Genomic DNA, 25,760 nt, shown 5'->3' with positions numbered 1-25,760 from the left:
ATCTAACAGTGGGGACAGAACTAAGGAAGAGAGAAGCTGTCTACCAGACCTACCCTGGATCATGGCAATGAAAAGCTGCAGTAAAAGTAGATTTCATGTATTCATATTAGTGGAGTAAGGATCATCATGTGCTAGGATTCCAGGCTTCCAGGTGTTGCGCAAACAACAATCTTACAAAACTATACAAAAACAACCTTTAGTCGTCCTGGTCTTAATTATAATCCAGAAATAATCTGTGTAAAATGCTAATGAATTTAACATGGTTTTTTTTTTTTTCTAAATAACTAGAATATATAGCAGAGAACTAGAAATTCCTCTATAAAAGTAGTTGTATGTATTGTAGTTATATCCATGGAAGACCTCTGGAGTTCTATTCACAATTTATGAGCACAGAGTGCTTTTTAAGTGTCCTTCAGTTTTTCTTGCTGCTTCCTGTTATCTCCTGGTTGACCTGGAATATTTGTTGCAGGTAGATGACAAACATCAAAATTCTGAAGCAAAGCTGAATATGAAACAATGCATGAAATTAGTGTCTGCATTAATTGGGAAGATGCTGTAAGCCAGCTGCTGATCTTTTTGTTACTTGCTTAGATGGCTCTCCAACTTGGAATATCAAGCTGGAATAAACTCACTTTCACTCATGATTAAGTAACCAAATACTTACTAGTTACAATAAGATTTATAATGCAGTGACCATGGTGAATATTTCATTTGAAACTCAATTACAGAAATTTGCACATGAGTAAGGGCAATTGCAATAGCTACTTAAGTTTGATAGCTTTTTATGCAGAGAGATCAAGAGGGTTTGTGGTGCTAATTATTTAAACCTCTCGAGGGTCTCCTCTAGGTGAGGGTCAGTAAATAGCCAGATTGGAGAGCTTGGGAACAGACAGGTTTAGCAGTTAGATGGAGTCAGTAGCATAACTAAAATAAAAAGATAAAGGTAGCTAGTAGCCCAGGATGGGGTGAGGATTTGCAGCCCATCATGCCCAGTGATGTCCTCTGAGGAGGGTGGCCCCTGCTACTTAAGTCTGTGAAGGGTGAGGTTTTGTCCTGTCTGAATGCATCCTGAGTAACTTAACAACTTTTAAATTATGCTTAATTTATATGGTGTAACAGCTGATTTAGAATTTGTCCTTTTGTATGATGTTATTGTTCAGGTTGTTTAATGAGTAGTAACTTCTAAAATACCTCTTTTAGTGATAAATTGTTTTACTGTTTTACAAGCTTATTGTGTGTACTCTCTTCTGACATCTCATCTGCTTTGAGATATTTTTGAAGGACTGAAACATAGACTTCTGGATCATGAAATATTACTTTAACGCCTTACTGTCTGACAAGAAGTAAAGGCCACAGACCCATAGTAGTCCAACTCTGAAGTGCTTTCTCTTTTTCCCCTTTTTAAAGGAAGAAGTTTACTCTTCAGGGCAGCAGACTCCATCAGATCTTTTACTTTGGTATTGTCCTTTCTTTCTTACTGTAAACTATAGCGTAAATATTGCCCACATAGGTGAGTAATAGTTCACTATGTTAGAGGCAACCTCTTGTACTGGTTTGACTGAAAATGAGTTCATTTTCTTTATGCAGTTAGAAACCTTTCTTTTTCATTGTTAGCATGCTCATTATTTGGACTTAATTTGAGAACAAGAAGATAACATCCCAGCACAGAGTTAATGTTTTTGATCTCTCTGTTCTGAGAGCCAAAGATGCTCTGAGTGCTCTGCCCACAGGTGGGAGGCATCGAGGAGGTGGGGCATGGATGGAGCAGAGCTTGACTGACATCCAGACTGATCAGTAAGAGTATTCTATCCCATTAGCGTCATGCTAATTATTTAAGAAGAATCAGGACCTTCTGGGTTGCTCTTCCTCTCTTCACTCTTTTTGTCAGAGCTGGAGGAGTTTCAGTCAGGACATTTATTTTGGCATTTCCTGTTTTGCAGAGGCCTCTGGGCTTTGCTTTTCTGCCTTTTTTCTTTTTTTTCTTTTTTTTTTTTTTTTCCCTTTGGGATCAGCTGTGGGGACCAGGTGCTGCTTTCCTGGGAGTGGCCACTCGATGTGGATGGAGTTCATGAGGAATTGCCTTGAGTATCTTTTATTTCTGTTTTTTAATATATATTTACTAGGAGTGTGTTAGTATTTTGTTATTTTATTAAACTGTGTTTATCTCAATCCAAGTTTCTCCCTTCTCTTTTGATTCTCTTGCATATTGGAGGGGGATGGGGATGGGGAGGAGGTGAGTGAGTGGCTGTCATGGTTGTATTGCTAGCTTGGGTTAAACCACAACACCTCTGATGGGGCTAATTTGACTACTTAAAAAATTGCTGCCTTTAAAATAGAGTACTTTTTAGGCTCACTTTCTGTGAGTTTACATTAGAAGTAAATGACTCTTTCACCTGAGTGGTTAAACAGGCAGCAAAGATAAGAGTGACCCAAGTGCTTTTTGTAGGCGCAATGAATGCTCTGCAGTTGACAGTGTTTTGGATCAAAACTCCTTAAATTAAAAAGTTGTTTTGTCTTGAATTAGAGAATTTCTGGCATAATAATCTGTTCAGTGGATTTTATATTGGAAATAGTACTCAAGTACTAGCTTTTTTCTAGATAGGAAAAAGCAAGCAGAGTAACTGAAATTATCCATGTCATTCTGAAAGACAGCCCTGTTGAATATCTGTGAGCCAACAAATGATGTTTTCCTTCTGTGCTGAGGCAGCTGAATGACTGCAGGTAGTGATGGCTTTCCCATTGGGAACTGAACTGAAAATAAGGTAGAATTCAAACAGGAACTAACTAACCCCGAACAACTGTTAGCATTAATTGCATTAGGGCCTGTCTTGCTGCTATCCTGTTTGTGTTATGTAGTTTTGTAAAATCGATCCTACTCTTCTGTGTAAATCAAAGTTTAAACCTGTTTTTCAAAGAACAGGGATAAGTTCAAAAGGTGGCTACCTTTAACTCCTTCATGTAGAGTCTTTACTGAAATGCTGTGCCTCACCACGCGTGCATCAAGAGAGACTGAATTTACAGTGCTATTTGTGGCTGTGGCATCTCTTAACGTAAATTAACAACAGCAGAGAGGTTTAAGATGGTTCATTATCAAAGTCAGGAAAATACCAGTGGCTCTGCAATAATGCAGCATCTGCACACAACAGTTTCTGTCTGGAGAGTTGCTCATGTCTCAAGCAAGTAATCAAGTGTTGATTAGCTGAATAAATCATCATCTGTTGTTGGATTGAGATGTGTGGGTGTGAAGCAGCATTAAAGATATTTTGCCTGATTGCTACCTGGAGGGGTTCTAAAGGCAACAATTTCAGTTCAAAGGTGCTGAAGTACTGTGCAGTTTATTGCAGTGCAGTTTACTTCTAGCTGCGGGTTGTCACTGTCTGCTGTTGGATCTGCTACATCCTGTTTCACTCCAGACTGCAAAAATATGAGAAAATGAGAAAGATTTGAAAATATAAATATTTGTAGAGTTAAAAGAAGGAAATGTGCTTGCCGTAGTGTCCACATTATGTGAGGTCCCTGTTGTGTGCTGTCCTTGCATCTGTTGCATGCAATAAGCTGTGTAACTAGGTGTGAAATACTGGAGGTGTAGACTAGCTGGGTCGACAGTCGTGATTCACTCAGAACGTTTCTTCTCTAGAGTTTAATTAGCAATACTGCATACTGGCTTCTCTAAGAGAAACTCAACCTGTTATGAATGTATAATGTCTTCTCTTTAAGCATTGTATCATTATTGTGGGGCACAGCTCTAAAGTTCTACTGTGGTATCTGTACAGTAGGTTAGTATCTGCTTACAGTTACATATGAAATTGTCTTTTTCCTAGAAGTAGGGCCATGCTATCTTGTCCTGGCTGTATTCCTTATATCTGTAGTCCACAACTACACTTTGCTTACTGATAATTATAGAAAACATTTTATGTCTTTTCTGCCCTATCTATAGAAAGAAAAATCGCCTGCCTGTCACAGAAGATCTGCTGTAACCTTCTAGTCCAGTTTAAGTCCTTGTAGCCAAGTCAAGAGTATCAGAATTGCTTTTAGAATCATAGAATCATTTTGGTTGGAAGAGGCACTCAGGATCATCGAGTCCAACCATAACCTAAATCTAGCACTAAACCATGTCGCTAATAACATCATCTATATGCCTTTTAAACACCTCCATGGATGGTGACTCCACCACTTCCCTGAGCAGCCTGTTCCCATGCTTCACAAGCCTTTTATACAAGGGGGTATCCGTATACAGTATAAGGTTTGACGTAGTACATGTCAAATTATTTTTTCCCCTCTGCTGTTTTTCATCTCTGCTGAGAAATAATAACATGGATTACACATTTTGAAAAATAGTGCTTTTTCACACATGCTGCCCTAAAGACAGCAAAATGTTTTCTTGTTAATGCTGTAGAGCTGCGCCTGCAAACTGTCACATCTTCCATAGAATGTACAACTCATCCTGATGGGAAGCTGCTATTTTTTTAGAGCCTTAAAAGAAGGGGGTGGTAGGATTGGTTTCTGCATAGCATAAGGAGTGACTTCACACACTCACAGGTACTACTGCCAAAATAATTTTCTTGAACTTAAGCAAACCAGCCTGGGGGCAACGTTTGGCAAGCTTATACTGTGGCCAGCAGTTTTCTACCACCATCTTCACCACTCACTTCCCGTTTGAATTGTAAGAGATGAGAAGAATATTTCAGTGAAGAGCAATTTCTTCCCATGGCTAATGGAGTCGGGGGAGGCTCGTCCAGTGCATGGTGGCTCACCAATACCTCTTTCTAAAAATCATGGCAATTCCCTTTTGTGTCATTTAAATACAGGTTCATGTTAATGTTTCAGTCCTGGATTGCTTCTGCCATGAATAGGTAAAAATAGAATAGAACTGGAATGAACCTTTTCTGCCATAGGTTGACAAATTGGTTGAATGTTGGTTTATTTGGGGTGTTTTTTGTACTTGCTGTATTTCTGCAATTGGATCCACACTGTATCTGGTATTTGTGTAGCCTTTCTTTAGATGCAGTTTTGTAAGTTGCGATGTGATTTCTTGCTGTATTTCATGTGTCCCTCAGTCCTTTCCTCTTCCCCTCCAACATGTGGTCTCTCAGTTTCTTAGGTTCGGGAGACCTGGGCTCAGGAGGACTTGCCAGTTCCTTTAAAAACAGCCAACTTATCCCTTTTCTTCAGCTGGTTATAACACAAAGGCACATAATACGTTAGGTCAGATGATCCACACGTCTGTGTCCTTTTTCACTTCCCTTTTGTCATTTCTTGATATCCTGGTAATTTTGGTTACCCTGAGCCCATTTCAGCCAAGTGTAACAGAATTATATAGATTGGAAAGATAATGCTGTCCTTTGAAAGCTGGTCAAGGCTGAAGTCACTTAAGGAACCAAATAGATAGCTGCTATTAAATAAATGTAAATGTAAATGTCCTCCTTCTTGCCCTTTTTGAAAACTGGAGTGACATTTGCTTTCCTCCAATCCTCGGGCACCTCTCCCCTTTCCCAAGACTTGGCAAAGATGATGGAGAGGGGTCTAGCAATGACTTCAGCCAGCTCCCTCAGCACCCGTGGATGCATCCTATCTGGACCCATGGATTTATGGATGTCCAGATTGTTTAATTGCTCCCTAACCCAGTCCTCATTGACTGAAGCAAACTCCTCCATTGACCTGGCTTCATCTGGGGTCTCAGGGGTACAGGGCTCCCCAGGACAGCCTCCAGCAGAGTAGACAGAGACAAAGAAGGCATTCAGTAATTCTGCCTTCTCTGTATCTTCTGCCACCAGGGCACCCACCCCATTCATCAGTGGGCCTACATTGCCTCTGGTATTAGTTTTATCCGCTGTGTATTTGAAAAAGTTCTTTTTGCTGTCCTTGACCCCTCTCGCCAGCTGTAATTCTAAGGAGGCCTTGGCTATCCTAGCTGCCTTCCTACATCCTGTAACAGCAGCCTTATATTCTTCCCAAGTGGCCAGCCCCTTGTTTGCTGGCTGCTGTTTCAAGAGGAGGAGGAGATAGAAAAGGTCTGGCAAGAAAATGTTGAACTAAACATTATATAATTATCTAAGTAGTACTTTCATTAAATCATTGTCCTGAATATTTTCCCCCTCTTTTTGATGAGGTGTCAGGATGCTCTAAACAGAAGAAAGAGTGCATATTTTTTCCAGAAGCTTGGCTTTGTTCCTGGTCATTCTAGCACCTTTTTCCTCCAGATGTGGTCAAACATTAAATATTGCTTATAGCTTTACTGCAGTAGCTATAGGTAAAGCACCAGATGTGCTTTGGGCATTCTTGCCTTAGAGGCCAGGACAACTGAGGTTGCTGTGATGTGTGTCTGTTGTACCTGAAAAAGAGCTCCTGCTGCGTTTGCCACTGTACCTCTGATCAGGAAAGGGCAGGCACATGACTTCTGCTCTTCAGAGGGCCAGAGGCTCAGGTGTTAGTGATTCTCAGTATATCTGAAAGAGTAAGGTTGTAAGAGATGGCCCATATTAGAAATTCTAGAAGTAAATAACTTTGAAGCCTTCATTTGGCAGGATTTTCAGAGATGTCAGAGGGCATATCTGAATGTGATTTGCCACAAAATTTTAGAGTCTTAAATCAAACCACAAATGTCTAAAGTAAAGCTGCTTGAAGAAATGGGATGCAGTAAATGTTAATAGGGGCAAAACTACAATTGCTTCTCACTTTTCTTATTTCTTCTGCCTCTCCTCCTCTTGGAACTGTTCTGGCTCAGAATACATCTCTAAAAAAGGAAGCTGTCCAGATGCTGTCAGTTTGGTCTGAGGAATGTAAACGGACTGTGTGGTTTCAAAAAGGTGCTAGCTTTCAGAAAAAGAAAAACAACATGTGAAGGCACTGGGCATCATTTCGTATATGTGTGTTATTACCACACACTTCCAGCAGCAGCTTGGCTAGCTAGTTAGTGTGGTGAATATTGGTCAAATGCTAATACAGACTGCTGACTTCAGTGGTGGTCTGGGAATCTGTTGCTGAAGTGTTTGTTTTGCTGCTTTTGTTTAAAGACTGCCTCAGACCTCTGGTTACTGAATTATTTAGCTGAGATGTCTGCCTCAAAACTCTGACACATAAGTTGCTCTTTGAAGTTGTGTGAAGAATCGCGGGGGCTTGGATATCTTGGCTGAGGGTTTTCCATTGTCAGTGGTGTTAAACACAGCATCTACTTCAGGGTAATTTATTCCCTATTTTACTACAAAGTAATGGTTCAAGTTTTTTCCCCAGGTGGACCTTAGATAGTCTTCAGAAAAAGTGGCAGTTGAATATGTGAAATTCAGTGATACATCCTATTTTACACTTCATAATTCTAGCTGAAAACTACTGGTGTAATAAAGAAAAAATGTAAGAGAGGAACTGCAAGAATTTCATGTCAGAGGATGCTAAATCAAGTGAGAGTTACTGCAGCTGTGGTGTTTGAGACAGTTTATATGTACTCTCCTGAATTATGGAAGAAGGCTTTGCTACAGCTGCACTTAGGTTTTAACCCTGGAAGTGAGGATTCCTTCCAAATTACTGCTGAAAGTTTGTCCCTATTGGATATACCTTTTTTTTTTGTCCGGACTCTGCTTGTCCCTGACCTTGTCCTGGCCTTGTAAAACTGCACAGGTTGGCATATTGATGTGCCATATGGATGCGTAAAAAGACTGCCTGTTGCTGTGATCTCAAGATCTGTCACATCTCAAAACCTAGGGGTGGCACATGTGTTGTAGATTTGGTGTAGGAGTAGGAAACATTTACTCAAAAGGCCTACAGGTTATGGAGCTGGCTTTTTTTCTGGTGTTCTCCCATCAGTGGTCTGTGCATGGTATTACTGTGTATTCACATTGTACCATACGCACCTTCCTGCAGTTACCAGCATACTCTTCCTGCAGTGACTGGCTTTGCTTTAGAGTGGACTTCTTCTGAAGAGTTCAGTGTCCTGTGATGTGATCCATTGTGTCATGTGCTAATTTGAAAAAGCAAAAGGGAGAAAAAAATCTAACCACATGTCTCATTAATGTTTTTTTTTTTACTTTGAGAGTTGCTTTGTTCTAGGCTGGTGATACCACAAGACTTAACTTGTGCTTGCCTTGAGCATCCTGGTGGAAGCATTTGCATCATTATAGCTGAGGGCAGTGTTCTTTTCTTGCCATGAAGGGCTGCTGTGCAGTGAAGTAAAAAATGTGAAGTACTTGAGATCATAATGAGATTCTGTAATCATTTGTTAAACACATTTTAATGCTATTGTTAGTATTTAGTGTTATATGAATAGATGTACTGGTACTATGAAATAGCTGTAGTTTCTGTCGTGAATAACTGTATGATGGACAGCAAGAGATGTGATTCATGTAACTCATGTTCCTTTCGCACCCAATTTTATATAAATTGTGCTGAATAAAGGCAGTGTTAATTATAGCATTTTCTTTTTTGAGCTTGATTTCTGAAGCCTGAAAAATACTTTAATAAAGGTCTCTTGTGTTTCTTATTCTCATAAAGATACTGATTCACTTGATATCTCTGCATTTCTCCTTTCCTTCTCCAGATGATCCTTACTCTTTGAATACCGGTATTTGCCCAAGTTTGCCTCCAGATCTCAAATTCTCTGAACTTGCTGCCATGTTCATTCGTTATCTCTGTTTACCTTGGGCTCTTCACTGTTTGGCTCCTCTGAGCAAGCAGGAGAAGCTTGGTGGTATACAAAATTTACACTGCTGCTGTTGTTTAGTGTTTATGGACTTCATGTGACATATAGCTCCAGGTTGCGGGGGGGATATGACTAGTCCAGCTAGACTTTTGTCTCTGAGGGTTGTTGTCTGCCTCCTGAGGACCTGCTTAGGTGTCTGTCTCCTGGACTTACGCCTGAGGCAGTGACATTTACAACAGACTTCCATGCAAAGAAGAAATAGTTGCTTTTGTTTTCTGTGAAGTATGACCCTCTATTTTAGTATTTTTCCTTCAGTGCTTCTAAGTTGGTCAAATTCATGTGAGTCTTTAAGAGAAAGTTAGGAGTACCTACAAATTTACAAACTTGTACTCCAAAGTGTTGAGAAATTTAAATTTGTTTTGAGAGGTCATTTGACTTGTTTTAAGTTTCAGTGTTTCAGTCATTCTGGAAATCATACAAATTGCAAATATTTCAGCCCAAGCAAGTGAAATCTTACAAAAAATGTAAAGCAGTTGAAAGCAGGCCATAGGGAGTTTGGAAGGCCCCTAACATCAGTGCCACCATCGCTGCCCAGAGTACCCTAACCTGTCCTGCTACAAAAGTATCTCTAACCTTTGTAAATTGTTTCCCTCATCTTTCCCCTCTTCTGTCTGTATCTTTTCCTAGCGAAAGCCAAGTCCAGATGCGGTGCCACATTCTTCCCCTGCGCTAGTGGGATCCACTGCATCATTGGCCGCTTCCAGTGCAACGGCTTTGAGGACTGTCCTGACGGCAGTGATGAAGAAAACTGCAGTAAGTGCAAGCCTGCTTTCGAGTGCTGCCACTTCTTTTTCTTTCAGATGATTAATACTGCTTAGAAAGGAAGCATTCACTGACCTTTAGTTTCTGAGTCAAATATTCTCCCTGTCATTTATGACCAGGATAATCGTTGTGCTTTTCACTTTGTAAATGACAATCTTTTTTTTTTAAGGTCCAACTCAGTCTTGTTTTGTATATAATGCCTATATGATACTTCAAGCCGCTTTGGAACTTTGAAATGAGATTTAAGCTGTATGTTTGCTTTGGTTACAGGTTCTCTGTACTCAAACGTAACAAATTGGGCAAATATTAAGTATGACTTAAAATTGTTTTAATTTTTATTTGCCTGTTTCTTGTCACTGAAGAATGACCTATTTGTTCATCAGCACATTTAGGTTTGTCTGTTTATACATGTTCACCAAAAAAAAAAAAAGCATACAAAGGGTTATTTAATGAAACAGGTTCTTGGAAGGAGAAGGCGGTTCTCAAAGTCAGGCATGCATGCCAATGCACTAGCTTGAGCTGCTGTTTGGTAAGGAAGTCTCAGCAGAGAGATCATCTGAAGTACTACTGAACTTGGGCTAAACTCCCTGTGTGTGGCTGCATAGATCCGTTTGTATCTCTAAGTCTAACAGGTATATATCATAGCAGTAAGGAAAGGTGATAGTCGATCCAGCAGGTCTGTTGCTATTATCAGGAGCTGCTAAAAGTGTGGGTCTGTAGATGGAAGCTTGTGGCAAATACTTGCTCATTCTTTTGTTGAAGCATGCTGTATTTTTCCTTTTAATGAAATGTAAAGGTCAGGAGGAGGACAACAGACACTAGCTTTCAAAGATAACAAAAGGGGTGATCTTTACAGTGATCTATCACTGTCTGCTTGTTGGAGGATCTGCCTTTCTCATTCTTGTGTTTTCCCCCACAGTATGAACATCTCTTAAGGTGTCGTCTGTTGTTGGCATAGAGAATCTGGTTTGGGCTCTAGGAGGACTGTGGCAGGGAGATAGCAGCTCTGTGTAGCAAGTGAAGCTAGAGAAACAAGACTGAAGGTTAAGAAAATAACTTTGGCTTATGCTTAAACAAGTAGATTAGAAAGAAGTTTTGACGAAAGCACATTGAATATCCTTGAGGTGATGGACTGACAAGTCTCAACTGAAAATTCACCAGCTCATGGAATTGATTATGAATGACAGTTTCCCATGAGCTTGTAGTGTGTAGCTGTGATGGGACCTTACAGCTGATAACATGCTGCTGGATCTCCCTGTTTCTCTATGCCATTTAAGGGTGCACTTGGTATTTTCTAGCATATACAAATGTCTAGCTTATGTAGAGGAACAATATGGTACGCCCTAAAGTGACCTGGAAAATCAATGTGTTATGCAAGTATGCAGTAGTTTCAAACCAAAGGATACTTAGCATGTTCATGATCAATGTGTTTTTGGGGAGCTGGAGGAATTCAGTGTTTGTCCTATATACTGCAGGTTATATGCATGGCAGGCTTTAAAGTTCTTGTTTGTGTGTGTGTGGTTGTGTTTTGTAGGTTTTTATTGTTGTTTGTGGTTTTTTTGGGGGGAGGGGTTCTAAGACACTTTAAAGCAGCTTTTACTTTAAGGAATAAAAAATAGGAAGCCAGTTATTATTTAGGAACTGTAATCCCCTTTGTTATTGTGGCAGAGAATCACTTTGAAGCAGATAAGGCATCTAGATGGCTTTTTTAAGTGGGAAAGTTGCTTTCCATTTCAGTCACTTCGTTACCAAAAACTGGCAGGAGTTGAGAGAATGCCAAAAATTATTAGGGACACAGAGACTGATTTATGAGGAGATATTAAAACCTGCCAAGTCATGCATATCTTAGCTAAGTGATGACTGTGTTGGAAGATGAGGCTATATACTGTATATGAAAGGTGCAAACACTGTTCAGGGAGGGATTATGTAGTTACGTATGCTGGGCTGTAGCTAAGAGTAGAAGGACGAAATTAGAAAAGAGAAAACTGAGATGAATATCAGGGAAACCTCCTTGATAGTGAGATGAATTGAAGCAGTGATGTAATTTGCTAGAAGTGGTGAAAACTATGCTGCAGGAAGCTTTAAGTTAAACTAGACATAGCATCTTATAGCATAATTACAGCTGGGTTTGGAAAGGGTGAGAAGACTACTCTATCTAAATGAATCTACTTAAATACTATTCTCTTTTGCAACACTGGGCCTTATGTCAAAGGGCCTTCTGGGCGCTACTATACTGTGCATATTACCTGTAAAAAGGAGTTGAAATTCAAACACAGAGAAGTTGATAAATGTCAACATTGCTTTTGTATCAATTCAAAATAGTGAGGAGAATGGGGAATATAGAAAAAGACAGAAGCAGAGGTAAATAAACCACTGCCTGGCAGCGCTCAGCCAGGGTTGTTTGCTTATGAAACTTGAGCTAAACTGTGTTTGTCACAATGGAAAGCAACAGCCAGTATTTATGGTAGGCAGTGCTACCCTCCATCTTCAGTGTGAGCAAACGCTGAGCACTGAACACTCACTGTGATAGGGGCTGTTGTGAAAGTGAACAGAAGGCTTATCACAACAATGGGTGGACTAAATGTATGCTAATTGTAACGAATCTTGCATTAATTAGAAATTTCAGCACTCTTTGTTTAGAGAGTCAAGGTTGGTTTAGTTGCCAAGTTACTCCCACATATTCAGCAAATTGAACAACTGTTGAGTTGTGACCTTTATCGTTGATTGCTTTTAATGGCTATTTCACTGTCTGTCTGCATAAAAGAATTTCTAATGAAAGATCTCACTTCCTCTATTCGCAGCGGCAAATCCCTTGCTTTGCTCTACTGCTCGATTCCACTGTAAAAATGGTCTTTGCATTGATAAAAGCTTTGTGTGTGACAGTCAAAATAACTGTCAAGACAACAGTGATGAAGAAAGCTGCGAAAGCCCTCAAGGTAGGCACAGGGTTTTTATTCTATTCTGCAATATTATACCAACTCAAATTAACGTGGAACTGGCTCAGTAAAAAAAATATGATTGTGTTGGCTTGCTGTGTATCAGTTAGAACTGATAATTCTGCAGATAATGAGTATGAAACATGTAGAGTACATGCGCATACATTTCATTGTCAGTGCTCAGAAGACTGGTATCTTTTTCAGATAAATAAAAATGTACTTTGCAGAAGTGCTTAGAATCTTTGATCCAGTGCTCGCTGAAGTTGCTGGGAATCCATTTAGTGACCTTTATGATTTATGGATTGGACTCAGGGGGATCAATAATAAAGCTTCAGTTTGGAGTAATTCAGTGGTCTGCCTGTTTACCATATGAGTAAATCTGTGTAGGCTTGAAACTTGAGATTCTCATTGTTCAGTTACTTTCCAAAAGGCATGTTTCACTGCATGACAAGTCTACTGTGAAATAATTTATTCCTACCCTTCCTTGGTTTTGTATTTAGGATGAGGACAGAGAAGAAAATTTTTTGTTTGAAAATTGTTGTGTATTGAGTCTTGTGAGAATCTCAAAATACAATCGCTGACTTTTTTTCTTTTTAACTTATGCTGTAAGTCTACATCTAGTGCTCCTCGGTTTTGTATTCTGTAACTTAATACCATAGTATTTTATAAAACATGAATTATGTAGAAATGACTTTAGGTTAATAAATTATCTGTATAGGGCATCAGCTGTTAAACATTTTCATGTCTGAGTTACTACTGAGAATTTAACGTGGTGCTAAATATTCTTGACAGCTCACAGAGGAAGAGGGAAAACATGCAACAGCAGTGCCAACAAGATAGGGTTTATAGCAATGGTACATGATGATCTCTTCTGTGCCATTCCTAACCCATGAGCTCTTTCCTTTGGCTCCATATATAAGGACTGAAGGGGTCTGTTGCATTAAGATAATTAATTCAGCAGAAGTTAAGCCCCATGCAAGGCAGCTAGGTTGAACTCCTAAGTGATGCAAATAACCTGAAGTTGGCTCTATAAGTCCTAATCATGCTAAATGGCCAGTCTGGTGCGCAGATGCACAAATAGTGTAATATATACTACAGGCCTGGGCGCAATAGTGTTGAATTCGCATGCACAAGTAAGATTCACAAATAGTGCAGGCCAGTCATGATCATTGAATCTTAGCGCTGCAGAGATTCACAAATAGCATAATATACGCACTGCACAGATGCATGAATATCATAATATATACTATAGGTCTGGGCGCATTCAATGAGAAATTCTCACCACTAGATCCACACGTAATGAGGTTTATTAAAGCAACAGGTGCAAGTTCTTTTAGATGCTGTTAATAAACACACTGTCTGCAAAAACATGCTTTAGTTGCAAAAATACGCTTCAGTTGAAATAAGATGTTAGTTGCAAGAAATAAGTATTGGTACCATATATATAAAAATTCTAAGATTACTATATAGTGCTATTAATGTGTAGAAGCTTGAAGTCTAAACCTGGTATAACTTGGTGCACAAATCTTGCCCAAGAGCGTCCTCCTGAGGGCAGGCAAGATAGGCTCAATCCATCAGCTGATCCCAGAAGTTCTATTATGCTGTTCCCTTGACTTCTCAGTGATGGTGTCTTCCCCCCCCACTTCCTCTGTTGTTAGGTTATTTTATACTATTCCACATTTAGGTGGAACTTGAGGGACTCTAGTCATACATACCTTTGATATTGATTGGTTTAGAAATCCTCACTTTGATTTTTAAGGTAAAAACCTTACTACACGTGCTTGAAGTTAGGCCAGAGGTGGGTACCCTTTGAGACAGAGGTATGTTTTGGTATTATAATGAGATCATAATGAGCAAAGTTAATTCATCAGACAAATTTCTGGCTCAGTAACAAGCATTTTGGATGGAAATGCATATTTATCCTTTTTACTTGACAGTAGTTATACCTTATATTCAAAACTGACAGCAGCTATACCATCTGGTTATTGTACCTGTGCTTTGTTAGCAGGGCCTGGCCATGATACCTTCATATCAGTCCACCCCTCATATCTTTTAATTGATACTACTCTGAGCTTCCTTGGGCACTAGCAATTAAGAATGCAGGCTAGGTGTGTGGGGCGAAATCACACAGAGCAGATATCTTCCGCCCTGCACAGCTGCCTTATGTGCTGAAGATGTGGATATAGATTTATTCTCAATAAGTATATCCTTGGTATTTAGTTTCAATAATCATCCTGGTAACTAACATGCTTGCTGTGCTACATCACAGCCTGGGAACATAGCTCTGCTCAGATCAGAGCCTGGGAGAGGGATTCTGGCCTCCCCTACCTCCTGTCTTGGGGAGAGGGGTGTGGGGAAGGTGAGGAAAGGGTGAGGGACTAGCGTGTGTGTATTGCTGCTGCATCAGTTCCGCTGCCTGTATGCTAAGTGCTGAATTGTTTTTCACTGCAAGCCTAAGGCAGCCTAATAAGATCAATGTGAGTGGTAAGGTTTCTCATTGGGTTTCTTTTTTTTTAATTATTTTTTTATTTGCTTCTGAAGTTTAAAGTAGCAGTGTTATTTTCCAAGATTAGGATGACTGCTTCCTCTACAGATTAATTGGCTCGATTCACTCCAGGTTGTTTGTTGTCATGATACTCTGCTTTTGGAAATGACTGTCAGTCTCAGGAGAAGAAAAGAGCAGTATTTCATGAAGCCATTACTTTTATCTTTGGTCCTTGCACAAAAGTTAGATGAGTAGGAGGGTTAAGCAAAGATATTCTCTCTTATTCTATGCATGAAAGAGCCCCAAACAAGGAAGAAGGAACTCGCTTTCATATTAGGACCAGAGCAGCAATGGTTTGTGGGATTTTTTATTTAAGAAAGGAGTCCAAGTATAGGGGTGGAAATGAGGAGTTCTCAAAATGAAATGCTGGTTGTGGGGAGTGTGATTGCCTTTGCCCATTGGCAGCTCAGAGCCTCCCCTACATTGCCATTTCACCATCTCTAAGTGGAGCTCATGCACCTGTCTTTCAAAATGACAACTAAACCGCATAATATCCTCAACTTCCCATCTGAATGCAAATGACAATCCCCTCTGGAGTTCACAGCTATGGGTATGTCTGTCCTGGCTTCCAAACACGCTGACTACTTAGAATTAGAGGCTACCCTGGACAATCTTTCATTTCTCACAGTTCTTTCTTCAGCCCCTCTAATAACTGTAACTAGAATGAGTTTCTTTTTAACACAGAATCCTGGTCATAGAATCATAGAACAGTTGGGGTTGGCAGGGACCTTCAGAGGCCATCTAGTCCAACCCCCCTGCAATGAGCAGGGACATCTTCAATGACATCAGGTTGCTTAGAGCTCCCTGGCCCGACCTTCAATGTTTCCAGGGATGGGGCATCTACTACCTCTCTGGGCAACCTGTTCCAGTGTTTTACCACCCTCATTGTAAAAAATTCCTTCCTGATGTCTAGCCTGAATCTCCCTTCTTTTAGTTTAAAAACATCACCCCTTGTCCTATCGCAACAGCTCCTGCTAAAAAGTCGGTCCCCCTCTTTCTTATAGGCCCCTACTAAGTACTGAAAGGTCACAATAAGGTCAGTAAGGTGTCTTTGAAGCTTTCTCTTCTCCAGGCTGAACAACCCCAACTCTCTCTGCCTGTCCTCATAGGAGAGGTATTCCATCCTTCTGATCATCTTGGTGGCCTCCTCTGAACCCTCTGCAACAGGTCCATGTCTTTCCTGTGCTGAGGGCTCCAGAGCTGGACACAGTACTCCAGGTGGGTTCTCACCAGAGCAGAGTAGATGGGCAGAATCACCTCCCTCAGCCTGCTGGCCACACTTCTTTTGATGCAGCCCAAGACACGATTGGCCTTCTGGGCTGCAAGCACACATTGCCAGCTTGTGTCCAATCTTCCATCCACCAGTACCCCACAAGGTTGCTCTGTATGGTTACAGGAGGTTGCCCTGACCCAGGTGCAGGGCCTTGCACTTGGCCTTGTTGAACCTGATGATGTTCACATGGGCCCACTTCTCTTTTGTCCAGGTCCCTCTGGATGGCGTGACCCTGAGGCATGTCAACAGCACAGCAGAATTTGGTGGCATCCACACAGTTGCTGAGAATGTACTCAATCTCACTGTCGATATAATTGATGAAGATACTAAATAATACTGGTCCCAGTACAGACCCCTGAGGGACACCACTTGTCACCGGTGTCCATCCAGACATTGTGCCATTGACTACCTCTCTGGGTACATACAGACAGAGCAATGCAAATCTTATGGTTGGACTTGATGTTAAGGGTTTCTTCCAACCAAAATTATTCTATGATTCTGTAAAATTAAGATAGAGGGTTTTCTTCCCACTAGCTATGTTATCATGTGGAATGTGATAGCTTTAATTCAGTGTAACTGAGTGTAGTCTTGACATGAGAGGTATATGAGATTGCCCTCATATGCTATTTTTCTATCTAAAAATGTGTTGATTTATAAATCACTAAGCTTCTAAACCACTGTAAGATAGTGTCATCAACATTTAACAGATGGGGAAGAGGGGACATAGATCAGCTAAACAAATTGCTCTCAGATTGACATCCAGGCTGGTAGCAGTAGAGCTTCATCCATGCTTGCCTGCTTCAGGGTTATGTCATGAGACTTAATAAATATTTGCAAGCTGTTTTGAGATACTATGATAACATGTAGAATAGAAGTGTGAATTATTAATTGGTACTTTGCTCTCCTTCTGCTCTTGGGTATACTGACAAGTGTTTTAAATTGACACCTCTTCCTATTCCTCTCTGAACTTCAAAGGCCTCCTTTATCCTGCTGTCGTTATTGGAAAGCTCCAGTAGCATAGGGGTTTGGTTTATGTCAGATACTCCTCCATGCATTAAGATAAAGAGGGGTCACTCTGCAGGCTAGGAAAACAGGAATGTGACCCCCTACTGAAAAATGTATTGACCCAGTTTTGACATGAAACACTTCAAAATGTGCTGACCTTGGTGAATAATAGGTTTGCTAGCATGCTGCAATTTCAGCTGAGCCTGAAAGCATGGGTTTAGAAAGATTAATTTTAGTCATAAGTAGAGGTGGATTCATTTGAGAGGAGGGAGACAGAGGCCCCAGGATTTAGTTGTGAAAATGGGAGGAAGGTCAGATTTTTGAGAACAAATTCCCATCTTCCTTTTTCCTTAGCACTTGTAACTGAGTGTTGCACATCTTACAAAGGCTTGCATGTCGTGGGGAAAGTATCAGTTTAAAAACTTAAACTGTGACAATTTGGAAGCAAGTCAAATAATTCCTCTCTAATTCCTGACAGTAATTATTTGTAGCTCTGGTAGCTGCCATGATAAACTTAAGAGCTGTTCCTTTAATCCCACCCCAGCTATACTTTGGTCATCTCTAGTCTCCAGCATTGAAGTAGTAGGGCCAGATGTTTCCCTTAGTGTGGAATGTGATGTAATCATCGAAGTATGTGCCTGAGTTTTGGGATTGGCTGGAGGATATATCTGCTTGGATTATCCACACAAGGCGCATAGGTGAATTGCTCTTCCTAGGGCATTACTCCAGTTTTAATGACACTTGCAGCAACTGGAAATTTCTGCTTCTGTTCTACACTTAATGGATTTTAATCCAGGAAAGTTCCTTTCTCACATACATGTTTTTCTGTTACTACTTTTAAGATCTCTCCCTGGGCCTCAAATTAGCTACAGTGCTAAACCTTCACAGCAGCTGCTTTGGGTGTGCCCCTCAAGCCTGCCTGTTGCTGGGTGGGATTTTCCTGCTCCGCAACAGGCATTCACTCAATTGGAAGCAAATTTCTCTTTCCTAATATTTTTCAACAACCATGTAAATTTGTTCAGCTCTAGGACTGTATTTAATTTATTCTCTTAATTTTTATTCTTCACAGTACTTATTCCTTTAGTTTCTCCTCTATTTTGTACTTCTAGTATAGACAGCTTTAACACTAACAAAAGCATACCGGACATTTTAATTCAAACTCCTTTTACTTTCATGGCCTTTTTTTTTCATTCCGAGTTTACTAAATACCTTTATTAGCTTTAACTCCATTGCCTAGGAAAGGAGGTTTTATTGCTGCAAGTCTATATTCACTCTGATTAGTGCTGTAGAGAGGTGCTCTTGGCTTCAGTAGTGTTCCTACAAGTCTAGGTCTGCAATTATTAGTAAGCAGTACCGTTATGGTCAAGTTATAAACCAAATGTTTTGCAAGTGTCCTAAAGTATATTTCATTCCTTGTGTTTCTACAGTGTGTTTGCTAATGCCTACTGTTGCACATGTGAATACCTCCTTTTTTAATTTTGCATATTTTCTCATTGAATTTGCATTAGAATTTGTATATACCTCAGTATCCTGAAATAAAACAGATTTAGAAGCATGCACAGTTGTCAGTTGCCTGTATAAAAATTGGCAGCATATTAAAAATCGAAAAATCTGACCCTGTGTCAAGCAAGTGGAAAACAGTTCAAAAGGTTGACTTATTAAAATTATTTTTTAAGTGATAATATAAATTCTGTAATAATAATTTCTCTGGATTTAGGTGAAGGTGAGATGGTGAGATGAGGTTGGATGGGACTGGCTATAATGGTGAACACTGGTTCATTGTTGGTGTTTGCACAATTGAGTTGCCATATAAAGTGGGTTGTAGAACTGGGTCAGGCATACACTAAATTTCAATGAAATACCACATAACGTCATTTATGAAACACAAATAGCTCCCAGAGCATTCCATTCTGTATGGAGTTTGTAACCAGCCCTCTGCATATGGCAAGCTGAAATTCTGAAATTCCCAAATGTTGTGGTACCACTTAGACATCCCAAAGTGCATCAGCTTAGCCCAGATTCAGTCTACAGCAGAAATTTAATACTCAGATGCAGACAAAATAGAAGCATAAACTTAAGGAAGGATACAAATAAAATGTTACTGAATGCTTTATTAAATGAAGGCTTTGCCTGAGCCTATTTAGCTCTCTAATATCCCTGTTTTATAACACTTGCTAGATGGAAATGTTTTTGTCAGCTGTGAGTTTCTTCTTTCCTCTGTTCCTTCATGCCCTAATTAAGTCCAGGCTTCCTCTTCTTTCCCTTTTTCTCTCCTCATAAATTATTCATTTGAGAGGTTTCTTATCAAGAAAAAAATCGCTCCATGTGCATGGAGGCTAAAAGGTAAGGTGAGCTGCAGTAGGCAGATGTTCATATTAGCTGGTATGATATTTCAGATGACTGCTAAGTTCACCTGTGCACGCACTTCAACAGTTATCTGGACGGACTTCGTAGTCCCTGCTGCCTCCTAGGCAGCAGTAAAATTGATTATTGGTCACTTGCTTCCAACAGGAGATAATAACAGAGGCGTTATTGTAGGTGGTCCCAGACTAATTCAGAAGCATGGTAACTTTTTAATGGGACTGAGAAAGGAACTCTTACCTCACCAAGCATTGAGGCTTTGCAATTATACTACTGTAAAATAGATGTGAGGATCTCAAGGAGAGGTCCAAGCAGCTGGTGCAAGTGGATTTGAGTCACTACATCTTGCAGCTCCCTCAGCTTGTGAAGATGCTAGGGTTTTATTGCAGAACAGACACAGGTACTTACTTGTGGATCAGCATGTTGCTCCTGCAAGCACTTTGGCCTAGCATTTTGGCAGAATAATAATAGGCATGTTGCCAAAATGTTAGGCTACCACTATTTGGAGAGCAGCTGTTCTATTAAGAGGAACTATAACATAGCAATAGACAAGCAATTACTTCAGATCTTCAAATGGACAGTGAACTTACATAAAAGGGTGTTTGTGTTCAGCTGCTTCACCTGATCTCCTGTTCAGCCCAGCTTTGATGGCTTAGTGCTCAAAGCAGTTATCAGCAGATGATGATCTGACTAGTGTAAAAAACAGTTTTATGACTGAGGTCAAGTCTTAATCAAGGTGTTGTATCACTGCAGGCTCACTGTATTTTGTCAACAGCTCTAGGGAAGAAAAGGAGGACCTAGCAACAATCACCTTGCCCTGAAAGCAAAGCAATTACTTGAAGATATTATAGTAAGGACAGGGAACGGACTTTCTGTCTCCAACTTGTATTATGCCCGTTCTGTAGGCAGACATATTTCAGGATGCTGATGGTAGCCTTCCCTCAAGGTACAGTTTACTCCCACAATAGAAGTGCCATTCTTACAGGAGTGCCTTACTGGACTCTTGCTGTAATTCCATTATTTTTTTCATTTTTGGTTGCTGGGATTGAAATTGCACTTCTCTAGCTTGTTACAAAAACAGTACCTGTACATAGTAACCATGTATCAGCTACTTTCAGCCAGTGGCTGATGAGGGGAGCTGGGAACTGAAGACTGTAAATGGCATGTTCTTTTTCTCACCTGTGCAGAAATGAGATATGAGGTCTTAACTATTGTGTCCAGATATTTTTACCTTCACTTTGTAGCATTTATGCCTAATTAACAGTTGCAGAAAAAGCTGATGACAGGCATATCCAGTTTCTTTGCCTGTGCTTCAAAACTTCAAGAACAGGTTATAAAATGTCATGCTTGAGGAAGACAAGTTTAAAATAAAGGACATTATTTTTCTCCATGATTCTTGAGAGCTCTCTTGAGCTCTCATTAATAAAAATCAATTACTTTCAAAACCATTTTCCACAAGTTTTTAGCAGCTGTAGGTGTCTGAAATATACCGTATCTCTTGGCATGTCATGCCATGTCCTGGCTGCCGAATTCCATTAACTTTTCATAGATGTCAGTGTCATTTAATTGTGCAGAAGGCTCTGTTGCTGGACTGTAGGTGCCAGCCCCCAGTCTTTTTGCTGTCAATGGAGGGAATTCAAATAAAAGGCACAGATGTTAATCATTGACCTGCTTTAAAACCAAATCAGTTCCAGGTAAGGTCACCAAGTGCTTTTTCTACAGTTACTGTAGAAAAAGGCTATAGAGTTTGTATTTAAAATGAAACTTTATTTTTTGTTAGTATAGCTTCAGTACTGACACAACCTGTTTTTTGTTGGAAAATGGTAGTTGTCATAGCAAATGTGTCAGTGGGGAGCCACAGCAAAGCTTTCCTGGGTTAAGTACTAAGAACGATTGAGAAAGCTTGCTGCTGCATTCAGCAGCTTGCACAGGGATGTGGACAGAGAGCGCAAGAGTTTTCCTTTCTTGCGCTTTCGGAGCTCAGTTGTTCTTTTTGTGCAGCAGTGGAATTCAACAGAAGACCAGTTTTGCTGCTCAGACCTGTGTGAGTGGGAGAAGCAAATCCCAGCATCTTTTGCGTCAGACTTCGGGGAAGGTTTTTATTTTGTTTTGTTTTGTTTTTCCCTGCAGCTGCTATCAGTAAAGTTGAAAGTTGTGGCTCCTAAAACATCAGACTGCAACTCTATCTTTTCTGAAACTAGTTTTGCACGCACTTAAAATCTGTATCTTTTCACAACTTCAGTTATATCTGGGAATAATTTGTGATGTGAGCTCTGTCAAAGCTTGTATGTATGTTCTTACTCAAATGTAAAGCCACAAACAAAGCCAAGATGACTATTTCTCTATTCGTATGTTGTAGCAGTTTAATAAACAATCAATTATGTAATCGACCTAAAGCAGCATGTTTTCAGTAGAGACAGTCCCCTGGCACAGGGTTACCAAGGTCTGTTGAAAAGTTTTACTGACATCTGCGCAACAAGAATAAATGCAACAGCTCCAGGTCAGCCAGATGTCTTTGTAGCTAGAAGCTGTGCTGGTACAATGCACTTGACTCACAGGAAGGAGAGCAGCTAGAAATGCAGGGTTGCCCTCAGAAATGTAGGCGACCCCACGTATGTGTGACCTTGATAGGTCTGGACAGTTTGTGTTCATTTTTTTGAGAAATCCTTGCTTAGGGTAATTCTGGTTTTTCTCTAAGTGGTTTTACTGTGCTGGCATAGCTATGATTTTATTCTGCCTTACAGAAAATATGATTTTATATCATCTTACAGGAGAAATAAGGGTATGGAAAGCTGAAACTGAATTTGGGGGGTATACCTCGCAACTGAGGTGGTATTAACATTACAGTGTGTCTACCAGAACTCACTAATTTCTTCATGCCCTGTCTTTCCAAACACTGGTCCCAGCCAGATCACGGGGAGGGTTAACTTTCTGCAACTGAAACAAATGTCATTTGTTTCACTATTGCAGGTCACAATTTGCCATACCATTGTGCAGTATTCACTGTGGAACACAAATTGTTTCAGCATGATTTTTAAAAACCAAGAAAGCTGTCAGCCAGGGTTCCAGAGGAAGGTATTTTATATAGTGCTTGATCTAAAACTAGCAGGTGAAACTTGGTAAGCAAGAGTATTACCACAAAAAATAAAGTTTCTTGCTAGGCTTTAGATTAAGCTGAGCCAAGCACTTCAGTACCTCTAAATCTGTGAAGGACGAGGGTGTTGAATTCTAGCTTTCCTTTCTTTGCTGCTCTTGCATTAGAACTTGCATCACAATCTGATCAAGCTTCCTTGGAAAACTGGGTACAGCAGCCGATTTTCTTCTGCCTGCTGAAAACTGTGATGTGGTGAGAGGCATCACACCAGTTAGTCTGTGTGATGTTCCCTGAACTTGCCCAGCTAGCTAATGCTCCCATCTCACATTACCAGATTGTTCTGTGCTAATTTGGTATAAAGGATTGTGTTAAAAATCCATATTTATGAGGGATGTTAAAAATATAAAGCAATTATGTGGTTTTCAATTACCTAAATATCAACATGCAATGGGAATGAGAAGGTAAATTATGAATTTTCTATTTGTAATATAGAATATATGCAAGCAGTATAACCTGGAGAACAAGCAGGGGGAGGAGCGCAGAGGGTACAGTGCAATGAAGTGCTTTTAGTATCTCTATTCAAATTCAGTTCAGATGCCAAAGTAGGTATTAGCTGTTAAGGGAGGTGAGTGGGAAGCATTAGGAGCAGAAGTTCTGTTCATACTTCTGCCATATTAGTTTAGTAGTGTTTCCACTAACACAGTGGAAGGCTGGGACAATGGGAGTGCCCATTCATGTGTCCTGAACACAGACATGGCAGCAGCTAGAGCTGCCTGATGCTTCCTGCTATTGGCATGGTAAATGACCTTGGGCATTTTGTGTTAATCTCTGTCATACATCTGATCTCTATTTTGCAGATTAAGAATACCCAACTTCTAAAATTTGAATGCTTTATGAAAGATTATAAAGTAATTTGGAAGAAAATAAATATCCTGAATCATTTCTGAATATTATCTGTCACTTGAAGGGCACCAACCAGTCATTGTGAGGTCTGGGCATTGGTGCTGAAATTAGATTCTCTGAGGCTTCGAAGAAGAGCTTTCAAGACTTTGTTTATTTTATTAGCATTATTGCACCACAGTAAATGCAGTGATTACCAACTAGTTCTTAAGTGGAAGTAGTTTTGAGGATCTGGTGCACTAAAACCTGTGGGAATTAAAAACTAGCTTGTTCCATTTGTTCAACTGTTTATTCTTAGGTCATCATTTCCCTTTGCCTCCTACATGCTGAATAGCTAACAAACAACCTCATTTTACTTATGGGTGTCCAGGAAAATGCTTTTACATTTTTTGAGACAGGTTTTTCCTTGGTGAATGGTACTCATGATTTACCCTCTATAGGAGAAGACTTAGGACTGTCCTGCAGAACAAGTTCTAGAGCTGAGAGGTTTTTTTGAGAAAGGTTTTCTGAAATAAAACTTGAACTATTGCGTCAATTAACTTTGAAGTCCCTGGTGGCTGAAGCCTTGCTGACTGGTTTGCAAGGAGGTGGTTTGGACTTAGCTTGAGGGAACGGAATAATTATGTGCAGTTAAAGGAAGCTCTGCAAGGTATTCAGCACTGATGCTTGTAAGAACCTGTAGGTATAGGAATATTGTATGGGAGAGTGTCCTTACAGTAACTAACTTGCTGTCAAATTTAATTTTTTCACACTCTAGAAAAAGAAAACAACAATCATGTGACTTCAGGAAAGCAATGCTGTGGGGGAAGTTATATCTTTGTTTAATAACTGAACAACTGAGATCAACCAGGAAAAGGCAAATGAGAAAGTTATATGTTCTGCTCAAAAGCTAACAAATTCCAGGCTGAATTTTTTCTGCTGTTTTTGCTTGCTATTAACGCCAAATTATCTGACCAGATTAGAACAGGTATGTTGGTGATCGGTTAGACAGAGAGGTTCTTCAGAGATGGTCTCAGACAGCAGGGTGGCTACAGCAGGTATGAGAGGACCAAAGCAGTGAGTAGAGCCTGGCTTGCAAATGGAGTGGAGGTCATTGGTAGAGACTTAAGTCACGTTCCCACTTCTTTTTTTTTCAATTTTGTTTTGTGAAAGGCCACAGTCTTGTAATTTCTATTGTGTGGGAGCCAGCTCTTATAATTACGACTGAGACAGTGGTAAGCTTCTGCTCTTACAGTCAGTTTTGTGGTGAATCAGCTGCCAAGGTTTACATTCCTGAGCCCAAATTCTTGCTCTTCCCATTGAACTTGCAAAAAAAGTGTGATTGAATCACCGAGTGTTTGCAGAAGCCACTGCTGGTCTCTCCCTTGTTTTCCAGACTGCCTTTTCCATCACCTCTTGATATATAAATCCCAGAGAGTCAATGATTCATTGGCAGCCACATGAGATCAGATTCTAGTCATGACTGATAATTGCAAGAAAATACCCAGAGAGTACCTTCCTGGCCAAGGTAGATGTAATTCAAGACTCCATATGTGAAGGAGCACTGGCTGGAGGTGCCTGAGGAAACATGAAGAAGTAGTATTGTGAGCTTGCATATAGGAGAGAGATCGCAGCATGATACCTTTGCAAGCTATATGGCCCATCTGATATGAAAGCCAAGCAACATGGAAAACCACTGTGAAATGAGTTAACTTTCAAATAATGAATTTCACAGGAAGGTACAGGACTGATTTCAGTCTCTGTCTTTCATATTTGTACCTATGGTCAGTCTTTCCAGAAAGCCTAATGAAAATATGGAGTAGAGAAAACATACTGAACCTATTCCTGTGCTCCTTCATTGATTGTTTCACCTTCACCATATTCTCTACTTTCTCTTGTTGGAAAAACTCTTCAAGCAGTTTACTTTTGTTTGTTTGTTTGTAAAGAAATTAAGTAAAATTTGTGCTTCCCTCAGTTGTTTTTGGTTTTGTTTTTTTGTTATGTTTTGGTTTGGTTTTTTTATTGCCTTCTTTCCTGTAAACCATCAGGGGCTCTTTCTCACAAGTTACTGTTGTTTGTTTGCTTTTTGGTTTCTTTGTCTCTTTAGTTTTTGTATCATGCTCTTTCTTCATGTGTTTGTTTTTGGCTTTTCTGGAGGTATCAAACAAGAGGAACTATACATCAATCCATATTCAGGCTTCAATCCACTATCTCCA

General features: G+C 40.0%; 1 protein-coding gene across 1 annotated transcript in view; it reads left to right on the top strand.

Annotated features, from left to right (window-relative positions):
* LDLRAD3 (low density lipoprotein receptor class A domain containing 3) overlaps positions 1 to 25,760 on the top strand; it is a gene marked incomplete at its 3' end in the record, with an annotated part of 112,781 nt that overhangs the window by 54,186 nt on the left and 32,835 nt on the right. The window contains exons 3-4 of the mRNA XM_080346176.1: positions 9,317 to 9,442; positions 12,253 to 12,387. Coding sequence (XP_080202302.1) covers positions 9,317 to 9,442; positions 12,253 to 12,387 — 261 coding nt within the window. The remainder of the gene's footprint in view (positions 1 to 9,316; positions 9,443 to 12,252; positions 12,388 to 25,760) is intronic.

This window comes from Nesoenas mayeri (genome assembly GCF_963082525.1).
Source record: "Nesoenas mayeri genome assembly, chromosome: 5".
In the NCBI taxonomy this organism is placed as follows: Eukaryota; Metazoa; Chordata; class Aves; order Columbiformes; family Columbidae; genus Nesoenas; species Nesoenas mayeri.
Note: the sequence above shows the minus strand (reverse complement) of the source record. Positions and strands in the feature narration are given on the sequence as shown.